General features: G+C 42.0%; 1 protein-coding gene across 2 annotated transcripts in view; it reads right to left on the reverse strand.

Moving 5' to 3' along the window:
- The window catches only part of Slc7a14 (solute carrier family 7 member 14), a 162697-nt gene that overhangs the window by 31935 nt on the left and 112700 nt on the right, over positions 1-18062 (reverse strand). The window contains exons 3-4 of one of the 2 annotated variants that reach the window (XM_045130360.1): positions 13493-13729; positions 10624-10841 (exon numbers count right to left, since the gene is read on the reverse strand). In XM_045130360.1, the coding sequence (XP_044986295.1) occupies positions 10624-10841; positions 13493-13729 (455 nt within the window). The remainder of the gene's footprint in view (positions 1-10623; positions 10842-13492; positions 13730-18062) is intronic. The other variant, XM_045130361.1, reaches the window with a different exon arrangement.

Genomic DNA, 18062 nt, shown 5'->3' on the forward strand with positions numbered 1-18062 from the left:
TAGAGGCCCTAGTACACCCATTCTCTCCTTCTTTCTCTCTCTCTGCTTGCAAATAAATAAAAGCTTTTTTTGTTTATTATTATTATCATTATTATCATCATCAACATATTTTGTATGAATACATCATGTGTTGGTACCCTCTTTTCCCTCATCCCTTCCCCCATTCCACTGAAGATGCTCCTTGGGGGGTTGCAGGTATTCCCCATGGGGTTGTGGTTTATGTGTTGTGGGAGTAGCAGTCAGCTATTTTTTTTGAGGGGGGGGAATGGAATCCCACTGGGCATGATGTCTCAACCTGTGACTCTTACAATCTTTCCATCCCCTCTTCTTCAAAATCCCCTGAGTCGTGGTGGGTGAGTTTTAAGTCTATTTCAATGTTGATGAGCTCTTAGGAGCCTCTGGATCTCAGTCTCTCTCTTTAAGTAGCTTCCAGAAGAAAACAATGCCTGATTTCTCTTCCTTTAACATCTCTTTCCCTTATAAATACATCCACATACATGCACATGCACATATAATACTCTCTTCCCTTACAAGTTATATAGTGACTTGGCATGACAAGTATGTGTTGGTGCAAATCTACCTTAGAAAATGGTGAGATGTGGATGACACATTTCTATGAGGAAGAGCAGGATACCTAGGGCTGTCTGACCAGAAAAGCAGAGGACATGATGGAGGACACCCTCCAAGCATCAGAGGATTTGACAGGTCATAGCTGGAGCAGAAGGAACACTCTGAGTTCCTGAGGCTCCTAGAGTTATGCATGCAGGAAGGACTGGGCTTGTTAGCAGTGGAGACTGTGAAAGTGGAGACTGGCTTTAGCTGGTTCTGCCCATGCTGTCTTGGTGACCCAGAATAAGTTTCTAATCTCTCAGAACCTAAGTTTATTTATTACTAACATGGGGCTGTCTAATGACACTGAACTCATAGTGCTATTTCAAAGATTACATGAGATAAACTACCATCGTGAAATATAGTAAATGCTCAACAACTGTTGGCTTTTGTCATCAGCACTATCACTAATACTGTGAATTGCTTTGGAGCAGATGAAATTCAAGAGCACAAGCTCACCCATTTAGAAACTGACACGTACATATTCACCACTACCATGTGCCAGGAACTGTGCTTAAGAAAGAGGATACAGTCACTAGCAAAAAGCATTCTGAGCTTGACCTTGTGGGGCTTGGAGATTGAGGATACTCTAGGACCCCAATGTCTCCTGGACTATGGTAGCAAACTGAACAAGATTAGTAAGTATCTATATAATGTTTTAAAAATGCTCTTCTTTCTAAGTGGATGAAACAATGGATGGCAAGTATTGATGAGGATTAGATAGCATAAAATTATGCTCAAGGTGGGCAGAGGGGAAATAAGTTTGAAAAGAGGAAATAGATTAGCCTGAATTTTCATATGGGGAACTAGAAATGCCATCAGTGAAAAGACTGGAGGTAGTTGTGGCAACTGTTGTCATCTGTAAGGCAGAATGGTGTTCCTGGAGTTCATTGAGAGCTGGAGAGGGGAGCAGGGCCAGTCAGCAGGAACACACAGCTAGTGTGGGGTCAGGGCTAGAGGTACTGAGGAAGCAACACCCTGGTTTTACTGTCCTCTCCTCTGATTGCCTGCTAATATCTCCCACTAATGGCTAATGTCAACAGGTAGAAATGAGGAGCGAGTCTTACGCAATGCAGGATTGACATGAGGATGGCAGTAGACTTGAGTAATGGAGGGAAGTAGGACAAGGCCAGCCTACCTGCCAAGGTCAAGCAGACTCTTGCCTAAGAAGACAGATGAACAAAATCAGCAAAAGTTCACCTTTGTATTAAGTTAGGTTTTTTTTTTTTTTTTTTTTTTTTTTTTTTTTTTTTTTTAAGTTTTTGAGACAGATTCTTTGTACGTAGCCCAGGTGCCCTCAAAATTGTGATGCTCCTGTCTCTTACTCCTGAGTACTGGGATTACAGGCCACATTCAGCTACCTGAGTATTTTCTTCCTCCTCTTCTTTGTCTTGTGTACATATGTATATGGTATACATGTATTCATGTACATGTGTTCATATGTGATGTCTACATGCATGTGTGTGTGTGCGCGTGTGTGCACCAAAGGTCAATGTTGTCTTTCACTTATTTTTAAAATTTTATTTATTTATTTTGTGACAGAGAGAAAGAAAGAGGCAAACAGAATGAGAACATGAGTATGGGCTCGCCAGGCATCCTGCCACTGTAAGCCAACTCCAGACTCCTGCGCCACTTTGTACATCTGGCTTATATGTGGATCCTGGGGAATTAAATCCAGGGCAATTGGGCTTTGCAAACAAATGCCTTTAACCACTGAGCCATCTCTCCAGTCTCTCCACTTTATTTTTTGAGACAGGATAGCTCAGTGAACCTAGAGCTCCATGATTTGGCTGGAAGAGATAGCCTGCAAGCTATAGGGATCTTCCCATCTCTTCCTTCTCAGCCCTGGGATTACAAGTATGTGCCACAATACCTCAGGTTCCCTGATGATCTGAATGCAGATCCTCATGTTTGTGCAGCAAGCACTTTACCTATGGAGCCATCTCCTCAGTCCTCTGGTGAGTCTGAATGAGCATTTCTTCTTTGCAAGCAAATGATTAAGTTCAAAAAGGCCATACAATGAAAGGTGCATCTCTGCCCACCCCAAAACTAAAGCTGTTTTTCGCTTCACTCTCCCACTGTCATCTGGCCACCAGCATTTATGATAAGGATACTATTGTGAGGACTATTAGATACATGCAAGAAAGCATGTGTGGCAAGCCTGTGCTGATGCCCAGCCAGGTGATGCAGCATGGGCCCATCCTGCCAAGGGCTTTGCAGGAAAGCAGCGTGTGTCTCAGTAGCTGGAGGGCCGCTGCTTACTTAGTTGTCAAAAGCAGTGTCATTATCAGTCTGCTGCTCAGTGTGTGCGGTCCCTAAAAGCCGGCCTCCTGTGCCTTGATGATATTTGAGAGGCGTTAGGATGAGACAGGCCTCCCATACTCTGTCCTGGCCAGCCTGCAGATTGCTAGGAAATAATTAGGCATCTTTACATAATTTACTCTCAGGGTAACAAGACAAAATTCCAATGTTAATAGTATTTTTGTCCACCCTCATGCCCCAGCTCTAATAGCAGCCTGTCCATAGTGACAATGGAATGTGCTAATAGGCTCCAACAAATGGATTCACGTGTGGAGCCCATAAAAAAATACAAAAAAACTTTTCCTTTCTTTGGAGGCTGTCAGAATTGACCACAGATTCTTACTGTGGACCGTTTTCCCGGGAGCTATTTGTGCTGGTACAGCATCTTATTTGGATAAAGAAAAGCCATAAGATAGCATCAAGAACAAATAACATAAAGGGCACACACATCCAACAATGTTCAGGGGCTGAGGAATTGCAGATGGAAGCAGGGGGTTCAGCTGAGGGCCAGAGTCACTTGATATAGGGGAAAATGTTTGTTGTTCTTGAGCTTTTCAAGACCAAAGAAGCATTTGACCCAGAACCTGTAAGTGAGTAAACCATTCCTTTAGCTATTTTCTTTGGAAGGATGTGCTTGGAGCAGGGGAAAGGGTAGATTTGTGAGGGCTCCATTACCAGGGTCAGGGTGCTTACTGCTCATTAACCCTTTCAAAACATTTAGGGATTGTGCTCAGGTTCATGTAATGTTATTTTTCTAAATGATAGCTTATGCCAGGGTTTCCTCATTCCCTCCTACCTACAGTATCAGAAACCAGTCCTCTCTTCAGCAGTAGGTTTCAGGGTTTCTCTAAGGAGCACAGTGACCAAGTAGGCAACATACTTCTGCTGACACATGTTAGGGAAGAGGGGACATGTGTTTGTTACCTTGGTGGACAGTAGGGCCGTGGGAGGGTGTCAGGCCTTAAAACATGTGAATTAAATTGATAGTAACTCTGTTGGATTGGAAAAGGGAGCTGGAAGGAGAGTTGAAGAAGGACAGGACCAAGCCTGGTCACCAGGGAGGAAACGTACTGTGCAGAAATCCAAGGCTGGGGTAAATCAGAAGATGAGTCAGCAGCCTCCTGGTACCGCTGTCCTTTGTGCTCAGATGATCCTTTTAGTCACAGCCACTGGGACATGCGTTTTGGTTTCCTTCAGGGATAATGGATTTGTACTGAAGTTCCAGCCAAGCTTTTCTTGGTGGTCAATGACAAGTCTATTCATGATATTAAATGTGGATTGGGGTGAGGTCAGTGGTCAATGGTGAAAAATAAAGATAGGTGGTCTTCACTGGGATGACTGAAAAGGCACCATAGTGCTGAGAAGAAGTGACAGAGGAGTATCCAGCACTGAAACATCTCTATCAAACCCTCCAAGGCTCAGGGTCCATTGCAGAAGAGGTGGCAGAAAGCATGTAAGAGCCAAAGGAAGAGTCGCACAACATACAATGTACTCTTCCAGACATGAGTTGGCCTTATATCTATGACCTTGTAGTGTCTAGCACTACCTTCACAAGACCCTCATAATAAGAGGAAAAGACAATGACATCCAAATAAAAGAGACACCAATTGAGAGTGAGAGGGGATATGATGAAGAGTGGATTGGTGAAGGGAAAGTGGGGGAGGGAATTATCATGGCTTATTGTCTATAATTATGGAAGTTTTCAAAAAATAGTTCTCTCTTTTATTTTTTTAATTTAATTTTTTAAATAAATTTTGTTCATTATTTATTTATTTATTTGAGAGCAACAGACATAGAGAGAAAGGCAGATAGAGGGGGAGAGAGAATGGGCGCGCCAGGGCCTCCAGCCACTGCAAACGAATTCCAGATGCATGCGCCCCCTTGTGCATCTGGCTAACGTGGGACCTGGGGAACCGAGCCTTGAACCGGGGTCCTTAGGCTTCACAGGCAAGCGCTTAACCACTAAGCCATCTCTCCAATCCCAGTTCTCTCTTTTAAAGACAGGTAGTCTTATGGACCCACATCCCAAGGGTGAGGGAGTAATCATAGGCTTTGGTTAATCCAGAACTGGAATTCAATTTCTACTCCATTACTTATAGCCTATAGCTGTCCTTTTTTTTGTGTGTGTGGGTATGTGGTGTATGTGCATGTGTATATGTATATTTGTATGTATTTGTGCACATGTATGTATGTACGAGAACACCTGTATATATGTGCACATGCATGGGAAGGCCAGCAGATCTCCACATTACCTATTGAGACAGTCTTTCACCTAATCCAGAGCTCACCCATTCAGCTAGACTAGCCAGCTGGCTTTCCCAGGGATCATCTTGTCTTTCCCCCTGAGCACTTGGCTTTACAAGCAAGCACCACCATGCCTAGCATTTACATGGGTTGTGGGGATCTGAACTCAGGTCTTCGTGTTTGCACAACAAGCACTTTGCCCACTGAGCAATCTCCCAAGACTTGATCTTCAGTTTTTTAAAGCTTCAGTTATTTTCGATATAAAAGTATCAATCATTGTACTTATTTTGCTGAGCTCTTGTGAAGATTAAATGAAACATATATGGAAGAGTTTGTCTTGAAGATGTTAAATGTTAGAAAAGTCATTCATTCATTCTTTTTTGTGTGCTTGAATTTAGTTCTTTTCTTCTCACAAATGCTAGTGAGAATCCAGAATGCTTAGTGGGAGGCTATAAGGCTGGTTTGATTACTCCTTCCTTAATGAGGTGGTCTCCTTACTGGGGAATAATGCCCAGCCCGGAGAAGAGAAGAGAAGAGGAGATCCTTAAAGACAGTGAAAACCCAAGAACAAAGCAGCAGAGGAAATCAAAGTTTAAAAGACTTGTTAATTTCCTTCAGATGAGAAAAGAACAATTGTACAAAGGATATTCACTTATTCTACTCTTTATACGGGACCTAATCTACTGTGTACACAGCACAAACTCAGTGCAAGTCAGTTTGACTCTATTTCCATCTGAAGATAAAAAAAGAGTTGGTTATTTCCCAATGTTCCTTCTAGATTCTAAGTATCAATGAAAGTTAATGGAAACATGTCATATTAATTAATTTACCATTATTTTTGGATGTGTGTATGTATGTGTATGTATGTGTGTCCTCATGTGTGTGATTGTGGCTGCACATATGCCATAGTGCACATATGGAAATCAAAGGACAACTTTTGGGAGTTGGTCCTTGCCACCCACCTTGTCTGAGGCAGGGTCTCATATTCTCATTGTTGTTCACTTTTGTGTTTGCCAGACTACCTGGCCTTTGACCTTCTGAGAAATTCTCCTGTCTCTGCCTGCCTTCATTTTTTCTTTTGCAAAAGGATATATTCTTATATTCCTTCACCCCCACTCCTCTTTCCCTGAGGGCCCTCCTCAGTGGGGTTATTGGTATTCATTGTGGGGTCATGAAGGCCTTAGTCATGCTCTGTTAGGAGACTGTGTCTCGGGGTATTTTTGCCTATCTGGTGGCTCTTACAATCTTTATGTCTCCCCCTTCTGCAGTGGTCTCTGAGCTATGGTGGGCCTGTTAGCAGTCTGAATTAGTATTGAGTTCTCTGTAGAGCTGGGTTTTGATTGACCATAGTTTCTGTTGCCAGCTCCCTGGAACTGGATGTCGTGTTAGCAGTGAGAGCAGCACACCTGTTGCTGCTTCCTCTGCAATTTATCCTGGGCCTCAGCAGAGGTGGTAGAGGTGGCAGAGCTCATAGTTCTGTCTCCCTTCTTGCTCTCAGGATTCTATAATTTCAGAAGCCTGCCATGGCTTCCATCTTTTTTTTTTTTTTAATTTTTTTTGTTTATTTTTATTTATTTATGTGAGAGCGACAGACACAGAGAGAAAGACAGAGAGAGAGAGAGAGAGAGAGAGAGAGAGAGAGAGAGAGAGAGAATGGGCGCACCAGGGCTTCCAGCCTCTGCAAACGAACTCCAGACGCGTGCGCCCCCTTGTGCATCTGGCTAACGTGGGACCTGGGGAACCGAGCCTCGAACCGGGGTCCTTAGGCTTCACAGGCAAGCGCTTAACCGCTAAGCCATCTCTCCAGCCCTTTTTTTTCTTAAGGCTTCCATCTTTTAAAAAAATTATTTTTGTTTATTTTATTTATTTATTTGCAAGTGACAGACAGAGAGAGAAAGAGGCAGAGAGAGAGAGAATGGAAGCATCAGGGCTTCCAGCCACTGCAAACAAACTCCAGACACATACACCCTCTTGTGCATCTGGCTTACGTGGGTCCTGGGGAATTGAACCGGGGTCCTTAGGCTTTGCAGGCAAGTGCCTTAACCACTAAACCATTTCCCCAGCCCATCTTTTATGTGGGGTCTGGGGATCCAAATTTGGGCACTGAGACTTGAGCAGCAAGCCTAAGCCATCTCTCCAGCCCTTATTATTATTTTTTAAAAGAAAGGCTGAGCATATCATGCACAAGGTACTCTAGAGAGTGGAAAGTGTCTGGGAATCACACCAATCCAGGCAGAAACTTCAGTCCTGGCACTAAGTGAGATCAGGTAGGTTACCAGCATCTCTGAACCTTTAATTATCCATTTTTGAGCTGGGGCTAAAATATCACTTTTAAAATATGTTATGAGAGTGAGGACAGTGTCCATGGAGCATGATGACAGACATCTAACAGGGTGATCAGTAAATGTTAGCTCCTTCCTTCTGCTATTCTTACTATACACATAAGAAAACAAGATTTTATCATTTTCTTTTCCTCTTGTTTTAAAGTGCATCTTTATGACTTTAGTGTGTGTGTGTGTAGTATGTGTTACGTTTGTGTGTGTGTGTGTGTGTGTGTGTGTGTGTGTGGTATATGTACATGTAAGTGCAGATGCATGTGCCCCATGTGCAAGAGGAAGATGTCAGGGGTATTCACCTACTGATCTTCTGCCTTATGTCCCTGAGAAAGAGTCTCTCCTTGAACCTGATCTCCTATCTCTGTCCCCACTTTACGTGCTGGTGTACTAGGCGTGCATGGTCATGTCTAGATTTTTACATGGGTGCTGGGTATTGAACTTAGGTTCTCATGCTTGTGTAGCAAGCACTTTTACTTATTGATCTATCTCCTCAGCTTGTGTTTTGTCCTTTTCTGCAAGCATCTGGTACAAACTGTTTTTCCACTTATAGATGAGAAAACTTGGCAGTTGATTAGTACCCATGTGTTACAGTAACACCACGACCTAATAATCTCTTGCATTGTTAAAAAAAATGGTGAGAACAGTTTCATAAGCTACAATAAAAATGCAATTGAATTCCAAGAAGACATTCTTTCTTTTTACTCTTGTAATTTGTTGTTTTTCTTATGTGATAAGAAAACACAATTTTTATCATAAGAAATACAGACTTAAAGAATCCAGAATGGAGTCAACAGTGCTTCTTTGTCTCTTCTTCTAGTTGGAACCAGTTTCAACCTTTATTTCAGAGAGGAGAGATGAGTTTTGTGGTTCTGTGGAATTCTTATAGATAAGCAGAAGACTCAAAATTTTGGCTCAAACCATTTGGTTGCTTATTTCTCTCCATTGAAGAACATGGCATGACCAAATAAACAGAAGTTATTTTGAGTGTTCTCCAGGAGTGATTTCTGATACATACACATCTTGGAGGAAAACCAGTCTAAGCAAAAGCTATGAAAGGTAAGTGGAATTCTGCATGTGCATTCTAACCCCAGAACTAGGCCAGCATGCCTTTCTGGACTTCTAGTTATTCAATCATCTGTCAAATGAAGGGACAGTACTGAGGGACCTCTAAGATCCCTGCCAGCTGAAAATTCTCTGATTTATGTCCTACTGTCACAAGAAAAAAAGATAGGCTAGCAAAGTCTACCAATAAATCTACAAAATGAGCTTTTTTTTTTTTTTATAGTCATACTGGCAAAAGAAACCAGGTGCACCTTAAAATCACATGTCAGTGTAAGAATTTGCCACTCTGACCTTGAGTTTCTAATACCACCATATCCTGGGGCTGAGATCTAAAAATATCTCTTGGTCCAGCCCACCCACTTTTTTTTGGATGGTACCTTAGTTTTTTTTTTTTTCTTAGGAGAAAGGACTTATGTTTGGAGAGTTCTTGTTTTCACCTCCACTCCTCTATGTTCAAAATTGAAGATAAGTTATACTATAGGGTCCATCACACAACTGAAAAACTCCAGAGGCTACTTTTCTTTTAGTCTTAGCCACGCAGAAGACCAGCACACAGAAATCCAGCGTCACATGCTGCACACGATACCCCAAAGAATATGTAACAAGTTACAATACAGTAGTCATAAGGGAGATGATTAGAATTGTATCCACTGGGCTCATAACTATTTTCTTTATTTTAATTTTTTCTGAGATAGGATCTCACCAACTGGTCCCAATTACCCCCGAACTTCTGATCCTTTTTCTTTAGCATTGGGATTACAAGACAAGCACCAAGTCCAACCTGTATTTCTTTTTTTCTTTTTTCACCCTATCTCAACTACATGCAAATATGCAGTTATAGGGCTAGCTGGTCCTTCCTTAGAAGAATGAAGAAGCCATTTTAAAATGCCAAGTGCCCCAAGCCTTCTGAAAAAGTGAATGACAGCTTCCTTCCCTGCTTTCATTAAGAAAATGTGAATTTAGACTTGTAAAAATATGTATCTATACACAAACCATGATGGAGTTATTCACACATGGGATAAACATTGATGTTGTGTCTTTATTATTTTTATGCTTCTTTCCAGCCTACCTTTGTGTTCATCCCCAGGTCACACAGGGTTAGACTTCTATGCCTCTGGAGTGGGGTCAGTAACCAGCGCTCTGCTGAGCCTAGTCAGCTGCCCTTGGGCTTGAGCACGGCTCTTTACCCCAGAGTCAAATGTTGGGACTGGATTAAAGATAATCCTTTCCTCAGTTTCATACCTTGGTAAACCTTATTCTTCCCTATCCATCCACCCTTCCTGGCTTCCTTTACTGATTTGTCTTTATTCATGTGTATGTTGGCCTCTCTTAGCAGTCTGTGTAGATACTCTACAGAACTGGTCCTGCACAGGCTCTGGGGTTTGACAGTTCCCTGGTCCTGTCACTTATACTGTGCTTGATAGAAAGTCACTGGACCCCTCTAGGTGTAATTTTTTTCATTTTCAGCTTTTATTTTTATTTTTGCATGGGCATGAAGGTTCATATTGTGTGGACATATTTATGCATGTATGCATGGCATCTTCCTCAGTCACTCTCCATGTTAGCTTTTGAGACTCTCTCTCTCTGAATCTGGAGCTCACCCATGCAGCTAGACTAGCTAGTGCAAGCCTTAGGTATCCTTCTGTCTCTGCTTCCCTGGCATTGGGAATACAGAAGAGGGCTACTGTGCCAAGCCCTGGGGAATGCCCATTCAGGTCCTCATACTTGTGCAGCAAGCACTTTACTGCTCAGACCCATCTTTAAGTCCTGAAGGTGAATTTCTTCCAGATAATGAAATGAGGCATACCATGCAAAGCACAGTAGCAGGCGTATTGCAAGCAACCCCAGGTTTGACCTGTTCAAATTATTATTTGTGTAAAGTAAGGTATAAAATGCCATGAAACAAATAGATGAGAAAGAAAAATGACCCACTCCACCAGAACATCCAATTACATTTGGATTAAAATAACAAAGAAGGTGTGATGATTATGAGACAGAATGGCATTGTGTTAAAACTGTGTTTTTTAGACTGTTTTCAAGAGGATATTCCAGCCTTTGAGATCGAACTCACCCCTGACCAGCCATGAGGCAAGAACTGGCCCTCAGCCCAGTATTTCCCGTTGATGAAGAAGAGGCCTGCGATCATGATGAACACCCACACAGCCAGGTTCAGCACATTGAGGACATTGTTGAAGCCCACGGAATTCTTCACTCCCAGAGCCACGATGATGGTCACGATGATGGCAATCACCAAAGCCAGAAGGTCCGGGTAAGATTCTTCGCCTTTCCCTGGAGGAGAAGGACATGATTAATGTCCAGAGGAAAGAAAGCATCATGCGAATGGACCCTTGGTTCTACCTCAGTGCAACTGAGCTCAGTTTAGAGCAGTGGTCAGTCTGTCAGGAACAGAGGAGAAGGAAGTGTGTGTGTGTATACATGTGTATGTTATGGTCCATAAGCAGGTTATCAGTGTCTATCCGCAAATCATTGAAGCATTGGTATTCAGGTGGAATGACCTGATATTTTGGATCAAAAATTGGGATATGTGAGGTGACAATTACAAGGTGCCAATGACAAAGCACAATTGAAGCCAGGAGTGTCCTGGGAATTTATATATGTATATATATGTAAGTCTGACATATTCTTTGATAACTGCTTTATCTTCATCATTCCTAATTTTGAAAATATTTTCCAAAATTTTTATCACATTCCAATATTTTTTATTTGAAAATTTAAAACAGTGCATCTTTGAAAAACATGTTCAGAGCATCCTCCCACCCCATGCCCTCGACTTGGTGGTATGTGGTTGCAGAGAAAATGACTAGTGAGCAGGGTCTGCTGGCTTGGTCCTTCACATTGGCCAGTGGACTCCTGCCCTCTACAGAGGGAAAGAGGTACTGCTCAGCACCGGCTCTGGCATTTCAGCTGTACTTTTGCCAAAGGCCAGCAGTTGGGCTGTGGGTATGCAGCCTCTTCTGTAGATTGAAGAAGATAGATGACCTGTTTTGGGCTCTTTCTGACCTAAAATTTTAGGAAATTACCATTCAGATATGAGCTTCATACTTTTTATCATGGTAACAGGGTGGTCAGCATCTTTGCGATTTTTTTTTTTTATGAGTTAGGAATGCTGAAGCCCAGTGTTTTAATATATCCTCAGATCATTCCTTAGAAGACTTTCCCTCCTTCCTTCTTCCCATCTTCTTTCCTTCTGAAATGCTGGGGGTTGAACTCAAGGACTCAAGTACACTACATAATCACTCTACTGCTGAGATGGACCTCTGAGTTATATCCCCAGTCTTCCTTGGGAGTTCTGAGGTAAGATTCTAAGGCTTCCTCAACTGCTTGTTTCCTGCTCATATGAAAAGGATGTGCTGGACATCAGGATGGAAAGTTGATGACGAGTGACAGATGAAACCTGAGGCCCATCTGCGTGTTTCACATTCATTCACTCATAGTGCCCTTGCTGACTTTGATAGGCAGAATTCTGTTTGGTTCCTTAACATACTTTTTAGTTGAGAAGTTAATATATGATTATTTATGACAAATTGAAAAAAAATATGATGAAACCACCAGTGAAGTTTCTTCCAGTTCTTTCTCCTGCACTGGTTCATTCTTATGTAGCTATTGGCATGAAACACGTACAGTAGAGTTTTTACTTTGATACTTTACATTCAATATTAAAACATGTTCCCTGCTATCACCAGGCTCTTCCTTTACCACCCTTTCAGTTGATAGGTACTCAATACGCACCCTCAACTCACTTGACCATTTGTCCTTTTGAACAATATTTATACTGTTTCTAATTTCTCTCATTATGAGTTGAGCACCTCAATCTGAAAATTTAAAATCTGAGGTGCTACAGAATTTGAAACATTTTGTTTGATATCATAATGTCACAAGTGAAAAATCTATACCACAAAAGTTTGTTTTGTGCACAAATATATTAAGAACATTGAATACAATTATCTTCAGGTGATGGGGATTTGTCTAGGAGATATATGAAACATCAATGAAGTTGTTAGATTTGGGTGCAATTTCCACACTATCCCATTATGAATAGGCAAAAATTTCCAAGTCTGAAAAAACCCCCAAATTCAAAAACTACTGGTCCTCTTTAAATAAGATTTTTTTTTTTTGAGGTAGGATCTCACTCTAGCCTAGGCTGACCTGTCACTGTGTAGTTTTAGGCTGGCCTTGAACCCACAATGATACTCCTACCCTCCCAAGTGCTTGGATTAAAATGTTCCCTTCTGGGGCTGGAGAGATGGCTCAGCAGTTAAGCGCTTGTCTGTGAAGCCTAAGGACCCCGGTTCGAGGCTCGGTTCCCCAGGACCCACATTAGCCAGATGCACAAGGGGGCGCACGCATCTGGAATTCGTCTGCAGTGGCTGGAAGCCCTGGCGTGCCCATTCTCAACCTCTCTCTCTCTCTCTCTCTGTCACTCTCAAATAAATAAATAAATAATGAACAGCAACAACAAAAATGTTCCCTTCCATGCCCAGCTACTTAAATAAGATTTTTAATTTTTAAAAAATTTATATATTTTATTTATTTGAGAAAGAGAAAGAGAAAGAAAGAGGCTAATAGAGAGAAAGGGTGTGCCAGGGCCTTCAGCCACTGTAAAAAAACACCAGACACTTGTACCACCCTGTGAATCTGGTTTATGTGGGTCCTGGGGAATTGAACCTGGGTCCTTTGGCTTGGCAGGCAAATGCCTTAACCGCTAAGCCATCTCTTCAGCCCTTAAATAAGATTTTGATGAACATCTTTTTGCTCATGAAAATCAGAATGACTGCAGGATGAGGAATCCCTTTGCCAAACAAAAAAAGTATTTTAAGTTCTTGACACATTTTTTTTCCCAGGTTGCATTCTGAAAGGGGTACCCCTTTATTTGGCTTAGCAAGTTTGCATGATGGGGAATGAGGATGGAGCAGTCTCACCTAGGCCGTTGAGAGTTCCCACGGTGTCCACCATCCAGTGGCTGATGGTGTGGTTTGCCAGGGAGTCAAACATGCTGCTCAGAGCACTGGCGCCCGCTGCAGTGCCAATCAGATACTCCAGTATCAGGTTCCAACCAATGAAAAATGCCACAAATTCCCCTACAGTAACATAGCTGTAGGTGTAGGCAGATCCTGTGGTCTTGGGGACTCGAACTCCAAACTCTGCATAGCACACACCTACAAGGGCCAAACAAACAGATGGTGTGCTTCAGGAGATGAACTTTCTTCTATTGGTGGTTACCAATATTAAGAAGAAGATACTGGGATTCTCTGCACTTCTTCCCCTCAGTGCTTGAATACCGAAGAGGCTGGGCTGCTGTGCCAAGCCCACACTTCGCATTCCATATCCTTACTCCTAAAATACAAGCACCACGTAAGATGCTCTCTTAAGGACTTCTGACCCTCACCCTGGGGATTCTGTTATTTTGGATTTTTCTGCTTTTGCGACAAAAGGCATTGATCATAACTTTTCTTTTGTATGTGAGTTACCATGTTGTCCTGTCTTATAGAGGCTCTTGGGGATAGTGAAGCTGCTTGTCCCCATAGTGAGCGGCTCACATTACTACCTGTGTTCAGTTTCTACTCTGACCCTACTTTCTAAATTGCTCTGCCAACGATGGCATTCAAACGGTTAGAATTGAGTCTAAAAGTGAGAGGAAATGGCTTCTTGCAGGAAGAGCTGAAGAACTCTTCCATGAGGAGATCAGAGAGTATGAGACCTGGAGATAGTTTCTTGGAGCCTGGGGGACTTTATGTTCACTTCTTAATCCTTTAAAGTTGAGCTTGCACACAGAGACTAGGGTGCATGTTTAATGCTGTGTGAGGAAGGAATTAGGCAAATAATGTTGTCTCTTTGGTCATATTTTTTATATTTTTTATGCATGAGTCCAAGTGATGATGGTGTGTGTGTGTGTGTGTGTGTGTGTGTGTGTGCATGTAGGTTCATGTGTGTGGAGGTGCGTGTGTGTGAGCATGTGTGTACAGGCCAGAGGACAACCTTGGGTGTTGTTTCTCAGGCACAGTCCACATTTTTTTTTTTTTTTTTTTGGATTCAGACAGGTTCTCTCACTGTCCTGGAACTCATTAACTAGGCTAGATTGGTTGGCCAGTGAGCCCCAGGAACCTGCCTACCTCCACCCCTCCCCCCCCGCACTGGGATTAAAAGTGTTTGGGGGCTGGAGAAATGGCTTAGTGGTTAAGGCACTTGCCTGCAAAGCCAAAGGTCCCAGGTTCACTTCCCAGGACCCAGGTAAGCCAGATGCACAAGGTGGTGTATGCGTCTGGAGTTCGTTTGCTGTAGCTGGAGTTCCTGGTGTGCCCATTTTCGTTTGCTTTCTTGCTTTCTCCCTTCCTTTCTTCCTTCCTTTCTTCCTGTCTTTCTTCCTGTCTTTCTTCCTGTCTTTCTTTCTTTCTTTCTTCCTTTCTTTCCTCCCTTCCTTCCTTCCTTCCTTCCTTCCTTCCTTCCTTCCTTCCTTCCTTCCTTCCTTCCTTTCTTTCTTTCTTTCTTTCTTTCTTTGTCAGGAGCCATTTTGGCTGGACTTGTATCCATAGCCCTGGGCTTCTGGCCGCAGGACATTAGCAAAACTATAGCAGCCTTCCTGCAAGTAAGATTGTGTATCTTCAGTGTCAGGAAGCTGTCTGGCAGCAAGACATTAGCAAAACTATAGCAGCCTACCTGTAAGCAAGATTAGTATCTTCAGCCATTTGGCTGGTCCTTTGTACTGAGAAATGATTGAAATGCAAAAACTCTGTAACAGAAAGGTTTTTTGATAGGAACTTGTAAAGCTCATAAAATCTTTGTCCATGGAAAAACTGTTTGTAAAAAAATATAAAAAGGGATACTGTGAAATAAATGATGTCTTCAGTACTGGCTTCAGCCCTGGACTGGAGTCCATGCTTTCACTCTTTCTTCTGTCTTTCCTTAATCCTCACTCCCCATCAGGCTCGAACCCTTTCAGCCGGCAGGCTCCGGCATTTATTTATTTATTTCCTTCCTTCCTTCCTTCCTTCCTTCCTTCCTTCCTTCCTTCCTTCCTTCCTTCCTTCCTTCCTTCCTTCCTTCCTTTCTTTCTTTCTTTCTTTCTTTCTTTCTTTCTTTCTTTCTTTCTTTCTTTCTTCTTTCTTCCTCTTTCCCAAAGAACTAAAAAAAAAGTGTTTGGTATCGTACCAATCATTTTTTTTCCCTGAGGATTGAACTTTTCTTTTCATGTTTGCATTTAGCTATTTTAAAATATATAATGTGTTAGAGAGCTATATTCAAGGGTAACTTTATAATTTCAGTAAGAAATAAAAACCATGGAAAGGGAAAGTTTGTTTTTTTTTTTTAAATAAATCTGAGAACTGACTGTCCAAGGTTAGATCACATTCCCTCCCATGGGTGAAGTGAAATGACCAACGCCATGGGCTATAGCCTTCTATCCAGTGCACCATTCCTTGGTTTAACAACTTCAGTCAACTCTTAATCACCTGGGTCAAGGAGGAACCTTATGGAAAACACTGCAAAACTCTGGTTATCAACAAACGTGGTACTGCCTCCCAGTGAGAATCGGAAAGTCATTGGGAGTATCTATGAGTCTAAGGATCGTTTTAAGTACCGGTGGCCATGAATCTGCAGGATCCTGGGCTGTTAGATGGTCTACAATGTGTGGGACCATTTCCTAGAGTGACACATCACATCTTACATGACTTCTGAAAGTCTAAGGTGGGGACTGATGTAAATGCAAATCTATTTATAGGTTTTGAACATTTATTTATCTTCATTTCACAAAACATTTTGTGTGTGGCATTATGAACATTTTTTAAGACTACAACTAGGTAAATGGAGGAAAAATGGAAGAACTGCTATAATCTGCTTTGTTTAGAACTTACCCAGTTTTTTTATAATTTTGGAATGCCACATCATCAATAGCAACAGTGCTCATGTCTTTGAGCTAAACCATCCTTCCAGCCCACAAAAAAATATTTTTTAAAAATGTTGTTTTGGGTCTACTAGAGTATGGAACCACTATTCTAAGTGAGAGACCAGCAGGTAATCTTCACCTAATTGGGTAATTAATTAAGAAAATATTGTCCCAGAGTTACCTTCATCATCATATTTTACTGATTTTATTATCAAGGTGGTTTTGCATTTCTTGGTCACCCATTACATAAATGTAGAGGAAGAGGGGCATTGATAACAAAATATTATCATGTAGCTGAAGAAAATCAGTATAGAATACAATATCAGGGTCCACACAACCACTGTGGTTTTCAGAGATGGGAAATCAATGTCCTTGAGAAATAAGGATTCATTTCAGCAGGTCTAACAGGAATAAGAGAGATTCTCCACAGCCTGTCACTTGACAAATTGCCAGCCTAAAAGCAATTCAACTGGGCTGGAGAAATGGCTTAGCAGTTAAGGTGCTTGCCTGCAAAGCCAAAGGACTTAGGTTCAATTCCCCAGGACCCATATAAGCCAGAGGCACAAAGGAGCACATGCATCCGGAGTTCATTTGCAGTGGCTGGAGGCCCTGGCACACCCATTCTCTCTCTCTCTCAAATAAATAAAGAAAAAATAAAATATTACAAAAATAACAGTTTCGGGCTGGAGAGATGGCTTAGTGGTTAAGTGCTTGCCTGTGAAGCCTAAGGACCCTAGTTCAAGGCTCGGTTCCCCAGGTCCCATGTTAGCCAGATGCACAAGGGGGCGCACGCGTCTGGAGTTCGTTTGCAGAGGCTGGAAGCCCTGGCGCGCCCATTCTCTCTCTCTCCCTCTATCTGTCTTTCTCTCTGTGTCTGTTGCTCTCAAATAAATAAATTAATTAATTAAAAAATATTAAAAAAAGAAATCCTTTTAAAAATATAGCAGTTTAACTAATAGTAAATTTCCATATTGACAAGAAGTCTAGGACAAGATACCAGGAGGGATCTACTTCAAATAGTCCCTATGTATGAAGTGGCCCCTGTGTACCCCAGACGATGTGTGATTAAAAAAATACAGTCTCTTCAGTGTGACGTTCTTTCCAAGTGAGTCTGCTATAGGAAGAGAGCCATCCTTGAGGCTCAGTGCTCCTAGAGAGCCTGTGTAGAATGCTGCACCTCCAAACTGTGCTTCATACAGAGTTGTCCAATAGGAAAGATACTCACCATGTGTTCTTCCCCTCTAATCACATCTCCTCATTCCAAGTCCACCTGGCTTGATTCTCCATGGCCCTCTTAGAGCCAGAAATAAATCTCCATCCTCAGAGACAGTGAGTAAGAGAGCAAGCTGGAGTTGGCAAGTGGTGGTAAATGACTTCTTCCCTTAAGAACTTTATTTCTCTCTACATTTCATCGAAGAAGGCCATAAGATACATAAGCACTTCAGTAGGTATTCTTTCAGTGGGAAGGATTAAATTCAGGAGTTATTTACCTCTGAATGCCAATTACTCTACAGAGAGAGGCTTCTCCATTAGCATGTTTCTAGCTTACTGGACACTAATTTTCCAACCTACTTACCAACTAACAGCAATTGACTAAATAACTTCTGACT

The sequence above is a fragment of the Jaculus jaculus genome, chromosome 11 (genome assembly GCF_020740685.1).
Source record: "Jaculus jaculus isolate mJacJac1 chromosome 11, mJacJac1.mat.Y.cur, whole genome shotgun sequence".
Taxonomy (NCBI): domain Eukaryota; kingdom Metazoa; phylum Chordata; class Mammalia; order Rodentia; family Dipodidae; genus Jaculus; species Jaculus jaculus.